This window comes from Triticum dicoccoides, chromosome 7B (genome assembly GCF_002162155.2).
Source record: "Triticum dicoccoides isolate Atlit2015 ecotype Zavitan chromosome 7B, WEW_v2.0, whole genome shotgun sequence".
Taxonomy (NCBI): Eukaryota; Viridiplantae; Streptophyta; class Magnoliopsida; order Poales; family Poaceae; genus Triticum; species Triticum dicoccoides.
In genome coordinates this window covers 622,082,481-622,092,575 of record NC_041393.1, presented here as the reverse complement: position 1 = coordinate 622,092,575, position 10,095 = coordinate 622,082,481, and the positions used below count along the sequence as shown (strand labels likewise).

The 10,095-nt window shown below is 41.3% G+C and overlaps 1 protein-coding gene across 1 annotated transcript; it reads left to right on the top strand.

Annotated features, from left to right (window-relative positions):
* Window positions 1-605: 605 nt before the first annotated feature.
* LOC119340372 (cytochrome P450 72A15-like) lies at window positions 606-3,231 on the top strand. The gene is made up of 5 exons (XM_037612284.1): window positions 606-987; window positions 1,080-1,300; window positions 1,389-1,633; window positions 1,972-2,350; window positions 2,644-3,231. The coding sequence occupies exons 1-5, from the start codon at window positions 702-704 to the stop codon at window positions 3,067-3,069; spliced, it is 1,557 nt and encodes a 518-aa protein (XP_037468181.1). The 5' UTR covers window positions 606-701; the 3' UTR covers window positions 3,070-3,231.
* Window positions 3,232-10,095: the final 6,864 nt, after the last annotated feature.

Genomic DNA, 10,095 nt, shown 5'->3' with positions numbered 1-10,095 from the left:
CGAGCAAGAACACATGAGATGTAAAAAGTACTTATGAAAAGTATGTTTTGCCTGCAACATGTTTGTTTTCTGCAGAAAGAAGTATTACGTCTGTTCTGAATTATAAGAAGTTTCGAATATTTTAATATGGACTACATTTAAAATGAGTGAACAAATGCAATAAAACACGACTTTATACATTTAATTCAGAGAAAAGTTTTTTTTGCGGGGCAATTTAGAGAAAAGTTACTAAAACATCTTATAATTTGGAATTAAGGGAGCATCGGATAGAAAAATCGACGTTGATCACGACTATTCAGTCTTGTTCCTTGCATCCACACAAAAAAAAACTTCTTTTTTAGGGAAAAAGGAAATTCTTGTGCCGTGTAAGTTCCTCCCTACGTGATCACCAGGGCCACTTGATCGGTTTATGTAGTCGCCATCTCCGGTGTGTCTCCCATACTTCTCTGGCTTTCTAGATGGCTCGAAAAGTCTCCCTCAAAAAAAAAGATGGCTAGAAAAGTCACGTAACTAATTTCTCGAGGCTACTCACACTCGCACCAATTGAGCCAAAACCTCGAAGCAAAACTGCAGACATGTGAAGCCAACCGGCGGCCTGTATTTAACTCCACTCAGACCCGTGCTGCGAATCCGCGATACGATCGTACTACGTACGGTTCCTGAACTCCTCCTCTCCACTGAAGCCAACTCGAGGTCTCCAGATGCTGGGGGACGCCTCTCCGTGGAGCATCGCCGGCGCGGCAGCAGCCTTGGCGCTTCTGTCGTTAGCCGCCTGGATTCTGGAGTGGGCATGGTGGACGCCGCGGCGGCTGGGCAGGGCTCTGCGGGCCCAGGGCCTCAGGGGCACCCGGTACCGCCTCTTCAGCGGCGACGCACCGGAGGACGCCCGGCTCAACAGGGAGGCTCGATCACAGCCCATGCCGCTTGGCTCCCACGACATCATCCCTCGCGTGCACCCCATGCTCTGCAACACCGTTAAGGAGCACGGTAATCTTTCAGTCGCCAAATTCACAAGTTCTTTTGAACTTTTTCTTTTCTCCCTCGTTAGGGATGTCCTCTGAGCTTCTGATACATAGCAGGGAAAATGCCCTTCACTTGGTTTGGCCCAACGCCAAGGGTGATGGTTTCTGACCCGGACCTAGTGAGAGAAATTCTGTCCAACAAGCTCGGACACTATCGGAAACAAAGGAGTAGCCGTATGGGGAAGCTGCTAGCCGACGGAGTCGCAAATCATGAAGGAGAGAAATGGGCAAAGCACCGAAGAATCCTCAATCCTTCCTTTCACCATGAGAAGATAAAGGTGCCGGTTCAATGAAAAACTCATTGTTTTCTCATTTTAAATCACAGCATGGGTATTGCATAGTCTGATAGTAATGTTTCATTTGCAGAGGATGCTGCCAGTGTTTTCTACCTGTTGCGAAGAAATGGTTACAAGGTGGGAAAATTCCATGTCCAGTGAAGGGTTATCTGAGGTAGACACATGTTCTGAGTTTCAGAATCTTACGGGAGATGTCATCGCGAGAACATCATTTGGTAGCAATTATCAGGAAGGGAAGAAAATATTCCAGCTGCAAGGGGAGTTAGCTAAAAGACTGATGCAGGACTTTCAAACATTTTTTATCCCAGGCTATTGGTAAGTTCTCCCCTTGCACAAAAAAATATTTGCTTTCGACTTGCAGGAGTACTTGTAACCTTTATAGCGAAGGCTCATATCATTTCTAGCAAATGGAGTAGAGCACTGCATACATGGTCTGTGGTGTTTGATGGAAAATACAGTAGGTATTTTAGGCACTTGCAGTTTAACTTCGCTTGGAGGTGATCAAATGGAATAATAGTAGGCTTCCCTTTTTTTGGAAATGGAAGAGTTAAAATTAGTAGACTGATCAAAGAAACTTTTTATTTTTCATGTTAAACTTAAACAGTAGAAATCAAGATTTTCTTTCCTATGCTGACATGTCAGAACATTTGCAGGTTCTTACCAACAAAAAATAATAGAAGGATGAGAGCAATTGATCGTGAGATCCGCATGATTATGCAAGGCATTATTGGAAAAAAAGAAAGAGCTATTAAAAATGGTGAAGCCAGCAGCAATGACTTGCTAGGATTGCTGTTGGAGTCAAATATGCAACAATCAAATGAGAAGGCAGGCCAAGGGATGAGTATTGATGATATAATTGAGGAATGCAAGCTATTTTACTTTGCAGGTATGGAGACAACATCGGTCTTGCTCACATGGACACTGATTGTGCTAAGCATGCACCCAGAGTGGAAAGAGCAGGCAAGAGAGGAAGTGTTGCATCACTTCGGACGAGCCACATCAGATTATGAGCACCTGAGTCGCCTGAAGATTGTAAGTACGAAAATGATGCCTTGTGCACATATTGCAGGATAAAATGAAATCAAATAACCCCCCCAATCATCAAAATGATAAAGAGTAGCCAACAATAAAACCTACTCCTATCAGATTTCCATTCCGTTAAAAATTGTACTGCATGTCTGCATATACATGTGAGTGAAAACAATTTTTTTTCGAAAAGAAGGATTACTTAACAGTATTCTTTTTTGAGCAAAACAGAATTATGTGCTGTTTTTAAGTATAGAGTTGTCGGAGTAATGTTCTTGATCTTGTGTATTGTTTTGCAGGTAACAATGATTCTGTATGAGGTTCTTAGGTTGTACCCGCCAGTAACCTATCTTACCAGAAGAACTTACAAGGCAACGGAGCTTGGCAGCATCAAATATCCTAAAGGAGTGACCCTTATTTTGCCCCTTCTCTTCATCCACCATGATCCTGATATTTGGGGAGAAGATGCAAGTGAATTCAATCCACAGAGGTTTGCTGATGGCATCTCGAGCGCCGCGAAGCATCCGTCGGCGTTCTTCCCATTTGGAGGGGGTCCACGGATCTGCATCGGCCAGAACTTTGCGTTGCTAGAAGCTAAGATGGCACTGAGCACCATCCTCCAGCGCTTCTCGTTTGAGCTCTTGCCGTCCTACACGCACGCGCCGTACACTATGATGACCCTCCAGCCGCAGCACGGTGCTCAAATTAGGCTGAGGAAGATATGATTATGCTTCTCATCGGGCAGTGAATTTACTTACGTGTTGCGTATAGTTTAAAGTTTTAGCTTTCGGCTGAATAAACTATATACTAGTAGTTACAGTTGAACTGCTCGTTTCCTTCAGTTCATAATAGTACTACTGCAAGTCTGTAACTGTCATTTAATGGAACTCCTTTCATCAGGCTGCACAAACATAAAAGATGATAATGTTAACTCTCTCGACCATACAGCTTCTGCATCCTCCTTACACCGGGGTAACCGTGGCTAACCGATCGGGCTGCACGGGCACGGCAGATATTTGGTTTCTCAACTCTCAAGCGGAAAGGAGATAATCAACTCGCCGCCATCAGACGTCAGCTCATGTCCTCATTATCATTTGTGTTCAAAGGTCTCCACCACCGCGCGTTAGCCCTTCCCTTGCCGGCTTGCTGATTGCTAATCCCACAGATTCCGTGCACCCCTGATCTTTCCTCAACGGTTGAACTGTTAATCCGCTCTAACAGAAAAAAGTTGACATGTCAACATTGTAAGCTTCAGTTTCCACTAGGCATTTCTTTTTGCACGAAATTCCCGCGACGACTAGCTCATCAATTTCCACTAGGCATTTCTTTTTGGTGAGCTTCAGTTTTATTTCAAAACTAAACTCAATAAAAAAACATTTTTTCGGGGTCAATAAAAAAACTTTACCAAGTAATATCATCTCCTAGACAGTCGCTACGTCGCCCGAACCAAATATGAATTGGCCCCTTGAAGAACCAAATGGGTTTCACGTGCCTTCTGAATGCTGCTCATTTCAAGCAAGTGAGTTTGTTCCTATGTTTCATAACTAGTAGAACATTCGTGCGTTGCCACAGGCTTTTTATTTTTACATAATGTTGTATAAAACTGGATGAATTTTTGTCCCCTTTCAATGCTTCGCCTCAGGGTCCTTGTCGATGTTTTTGAACATTGACATAATCCATCTTCATCTCTCTCATACTGTAAAAAATAAACATACATAGAAGTACATCTTTGAGAGAATTTCTTATTTAACACTGTCTTAAAATTTGTTGCCTTATTTGACATCGAAAAAAAATTCTTTCCTTATTTAGCACTAAGTGTAAATTTTATGTCTTTTATGACACTTCTGTCCATTTTAAGACGTACCGGTTTTAAATGGCACCTGAAAGTCCTATTTACCCTTAGTATGTGTGTGACCAAAATTTTACGTGTACGTGTGTATCCGACCGACTCATTTTGCTAGGTAGCTCTTCTGTACGTGCCGCTACGGGCGTGTCTCCTTCTTGCTCGGTCCATCCTGGGACGTGTGCAAAGCGCCCTGTGACGCTGCTTGTGCTCATTTCGTGAGTCGCCCTCGCCGGCTTCTTGTGCCAGCTACCGGCTGCCTCAGCACTGCGGCTACCTGGCTGCTGGACCACAATGCTAACTCCCCGTCTCTTCCATGCGGCCTTGCAGCTGGGCACTCATGCCTCGAGCAACAAGTCTCCGGTGCATGCAGCATGCATGAGTGGAAAGTTCCGTCAGTGCTAATATGCACACATGCACGTGCAAAGCTAATGAAAGATAGCTAGCGCAAAGGTTCAAAAAAAGAGAAAGACAGCTAGTGCATGTATGTATTGGTGCATGTTTCCTTCCCTGCATATTCTGCATTCGAGAAAAATATTCAGTAATTAACTTCTCTTTGGTAAGAAATTGTGTCAAACACCATCCAGACCAAATCACGTATTGAATCTAAACTACCACGTAAAATTTTGGTCACATCCCCATGAGGGGCAAATAGGTCTTTTCAGGTGGCATTTAACACCGTTAAAGCTTAAAATGGACGGAAGTGTCATAAAGGGCATAAAATTTAGACACAGTGTTACATAAGGAAGAAAAAGTATTCCAGTGCCAAATAGGTAAGCAAAATTTAAAGTAGTGTTATATAAGGAATTTTCTCTACATCTTTTGTATTATCATGTGCAAAATATATACGAAAAACAATTATTTGTATGCACCTCTTTTGATTGCGTAAAGCTATGTGAGATTTCTTCATCATAGTTACGTCAGGCCGATCGACATTTTCAAATCATCATTCCAAACGATCAGTTTTTATCTTTGATCCATAAAAGTGAACATATAAACATATACTCTAGTATTACAAAAATAAGCTTGTATAGAATATATATATCCATTGGTCGGCTGCTAGATGCGAGTGTGTGATATTTTTAGTTAGAGTGAGTGACATTGTACTTTTTAGTAGAGTGTGTCACATCCCTATTTGAATAAACTATAGTCTCGTGTGTAAATCAGTTGTTGATAAATTATTCTCGAGAAATTGCTTGTTAGGCTATCTGATCTTATTCACTATATAAAATAATATGTGACATTTCTTTCATAGCAAACAACTACTTTTTCTATAAAAAATCATCTGAGCAAAGAATTATGAATGGAATAAGACCCACATCGACATGCAACCATGCATGGAGAAAGAACCACCACAACATTCAACCATGCATTGAAAAATGTTTTCCATTCAACTATTCTACTTATATTCAATTGATATTTTCCTCTACACTGGTAGAAAAAGCCTCATTTGTCCCGGTTCATGAGGCCCATTTGTCCCGGTTGCCGAACCGGGACTAAAGGGTCGATACTAAAGCCCAATACCTTTAGTCCCGGTTCGTCCACGAACTGGGACAGATGGGGCTCCACGTGGCCGATGCGGCTTGCCCAGGCAGGAGGGTCTTTTGTCATGGTTGGTGCCACCAACCGGGACCAAAAGCCTTCCACGCGTCAATAGTTCAGGGGCTAAGATTTGTTTTTTTGGAAGAGGGGGGGGGGGGTTGGGGGTTTTGTAGGGTTAATTTAGGGGTTTCATATACTGTGTTAGCTAGGTAACAGAGAGAAGTGTCCTCTTTTATCTCCGTGCTTAGTCGACGCTACGTATTATACGTATAGATAGGACTCGACACGCTAGCTAAGTAGTAAGCAAATGAAGGAAACCATTAAGTACAGAAGATCGTCATGAACATATACAGAGAGAAGTGATCGACCTCTCCTTCTCCTAGAGATTGGTTGAACAACAAGTTTTCGTATATCTATCTGATGCTACTGGCTATGTATATACAATATAAGATCTCTTACAATCCCCTAACATCTGAACTCAACTTCCACGTGGTATTCTCCGTCTTTGTCGATGACGTGGTCAAGAAAGAATCCCGCCAATTCCTCTTGAATTGCTCGCATGCGATCTTGTGGTAGGAGTTCATCCCGCATCTGCCACATCTAATTTGAAGAAGGGGGTCAATACATATATATAAATGAAACTCAACACAAATGATGGTAATAAAATAAAATTGTGAATATTATTGCTTACCCACTTCATATTGTTTTTTAGAGTAGCCCCGCTCACAGGTCGTGTGGCGGATGAACTCGCAAATGTAGTATCCACATAAACCATTCCCGGGTTCCTGCCGCAACCACTTTACAAGGAATAGAGGTTAATCAAGCTGATAAGCAAGCATGCTAAATGGTATTGATGAAACTAGCTAGAATCAATGTGACATGCGCGGAACTAGCTAGTAGTACTTACTTTCGGGCGGTTAAATCACAGCTCCGCCGGTAGTCCCGAAGCTTGTGCGGTGAACTTTTTCAAAACCCTGCCAGACAAAGAAAACAATTACACTAGTGCAGAACTGGGCTATAGCCCCGGTTCGTAAGGGGCTTTAGTGTCGGTTCTGTAACCAGCACTAAAGGGTGGGGACTAAAGGTCCCCCCCCTTTAGTACCGGTTCGGCACGAACCGCCTCTAAAGGGAAACCACGTGGCACGAGCCGGGGCCGGGTGGCGGGAGACCTTTAGTACCGGTTGGTAACACCAACCGATACTAAATGTTTGGGCTGTTTTGGTTTTATTTTTTATTTTTCCTTTAGTTTTGTGTTTTCAATTTAATTTAGAGATTGTTTTTACATTATGATGAGCTGTTAAATCATTAGGTGGAAGTATCGCAGATTAGTTTCAACTGGGATGCATGCATAGATCCTAGCTAAGTGATCAAATTATATATGTCATATCCATATTACTTGATCACTTATATTAGGTGAGCAAGTAATATGGATATGACATATACTTGATCACTTAGCTAGCTAGGATCCATCCAGTTGAAACTAATCTGGGGTTTCTTTCATAAATGATATAATAACTCATCATAGTCGTCATTATCACTATTTAATCATCATAGTCATTACCGCTATCTGATCACCACCAATATAAACTAGCTTAAAAAGAATAAACATTCACTTATACCAAAAGGAAAGATATCATCGAGTTCAACATGGTCATGATTATAAGCGTTCATATATAAGACCACAAAAGTAAATCACTCTTTGAGATTAAGTTCACGACGAAGAACACGAACATGAGAGGACAAGTCTAAGAGCATGCTAATCACTCCTGCTACTCTCTCTCAGGTAAAATAGCAAAGAACATTTATAGCTCTCCTGATTCATCATATTGGAGCATGCTAATGAACCCGTCTCCTAATCGTGGGCTACGCTTCTGATTGATGCCCCCTAGTACTTCTCTGCGATCGTGGACAATTCTGCTCCAGTCTTTCACTATTAAGCATTTCTCGCAATTAGAAATCCTGAATGCACTAAAGTGCATTATAGGAGGTCTTGGTCATAAGCTAACCATTCTCATGCGACCTTCAGTCTCGATCCACCAAGGCACAACATTCATCGGGAGTCCCTGTTGAAGAACATCGTATAGTAACATACTTAGCAATGAAGTTTAGCTTAAAAATAATGTATGCAAAAGATGCACTAAGGAAAAATAGTAAAAATCTTACCATCTTTCCCAAATAGATGTGTTCGTAGTTCAATACGATCACTATTGGTCGCACGTTTTGAGTACTAAGATTTTTAAGTTTAGAAAAATAATTTGTCTTGACAGTATGAAGATCCTCAAGCCATGAAACATAATGACTTATCTCCTCGCGGTTTAGTTCACCTACGGGACAGTGGAAGGTCCTGTCTACCAAGCGTTGGACAGGTTTTCTTGAATGGAAATAAGCTGTCAATAGAAATTAGTTGTCAACTTTTTTGAAAAAACAATATTGAAGACATAAATATGGTTGAGAAACTCACATAATGGTAGAACTGGAAGCGTTTGCACATCGACCCAAATGTCTCTATTACCTTCAATATCATCTTCGGAACGAATATCAAAGGAGATAAACATATCAGGATCAAATGCATAAGCCTTGCATAGTGATTGCCAAGTTTTGCATTCAAAATGGGTGTAGCTTTCTTGATTGTATAATTTGACGTTGAAGGTATAACCATGCTCAGTCTTCAAATAAACTCTCTTTACCTCCATAGTTTTGTTAGGACTGAAACCTATCTTATCCAAGGCAAAAATTCTTGCATGGCAGGGGATACTCTAGTAGAATAGTAAAAAATTTAAGTAATAAGTAGAAGAAAATAAAGCATATATAAGTTATGCTTAATTATGAGAAAAGACTTGTCGTTGTGACTTATTGTATCCACTTGAAAGGTCTCATCCATCTTGATGCTGAAGCGCCTATCATCAACTAGGAAATTTTTGTCGCACAGGCCGCGTTGGTCTTCGCAGTCTTCGCACATAATGAAATCGTTTTCATTGTCAGACGACATTTCCTATGTTCATAGGTATAACATTAAACACTTATTAGTTATATTAATTCAACTAATTAGACTAGTTCTATTAATTCAACTAGTTAGTTCAACTAATTAATTCAACTAAGCACTTACTAAAAATATACCTAAATAAAGTATAGCTCATAATTCAACCAATTCAACTAACTAGTTCAAGTAATTCAATTAATTGAACTAATTAGACTAGTTCTATTAATTCAACTAGCTAGTTCGACTAATTAATTCAACTAAGCACTTACTAAAATATACCTAAATAAAGTATAGCTCCAAATTCAACTAACTAGTTCAACTAATTCAACTAATTCAACTAAACTAGTTCTATTAATTCAACTAGCTAGTTCGACTAATTAATTCAACTAAGCACTTACTAAAATATACCTAAATAAAGTATAGCTCCAAATTCAACTAACTAGTTCAACTAATTCAACTAATTCAACTAAACTAGTTCTATTAATTCAACTAGCTAGTTATAAGGGGGGCCAGTGAGGAAGGCGGCGGCGTGAGTGGGGGCCACGGGAGGAAGCCGGCGGCGCGAGCGGGGGATAGGGAAGGAAGCAGGCGGCGCTAGCAGGAGTTAGGAGGTCGTGTTATGGGCTTCAGCGGGCCATTTGAGTTGCTCCGGTTGTTTTTTTGGAGAGTGCAAAATTGCATCACGCCCTTATAAGAGCTAATAGTAACAGAATATTATAGTGTTACTAGTAACAAAATTGCCCTATCCTAATGAAATCACTAGTTAAGGAGTAATCCTTGCGGAGATTACTCCAACTTCTCCAGGTTGCGACAAGTGGCGCGCTACATGTGCGCCACTTGTCGCAACCTGGGAGTTTTCCCTTTTTCGTAGATTCGTTTATTCAAAATGTTTTATCTCTTAAACCATGTGTCCAAATCTCGAACCGCTTTCGCTGTTGGATTTCTCGCGTCGAGATCTTCAAAACTAGATCTCATGTTGATAGGTTTTGACGATCTTTTTTTTCACGAAAAAACCGACGAAAAAACCGAACCGGGAACACGGGTTTTTTTCCCTTTCCGAAAAAGGCACGCCCGTGCCTCTGACGAAATCACAATCGTGCCTCTCGCGGAAGCAAAACCGTGCCTCTCGCGAAATAAATAAACACAAAACGCGTTTTTTTCCTTTCCGAAAGAGGCACGCCCGTGCCTCTCGCGAAAAGTACAACCGTGCCTCTCGCAGAAGAAAATTGTGCCTCTCGCGAAAGAAAAAAACACAAAATGCGTGTTTTCCCTTTCCGAAAGAGGCACACCCGTGCCTCTCGCAAAAGCACAACCGTGCCTCTAGCAGAAGCAAAACCGTGCCTCTCGCGAAAGAAAAAAAATAGAAAATGTGTTTTTTCCCTTTCC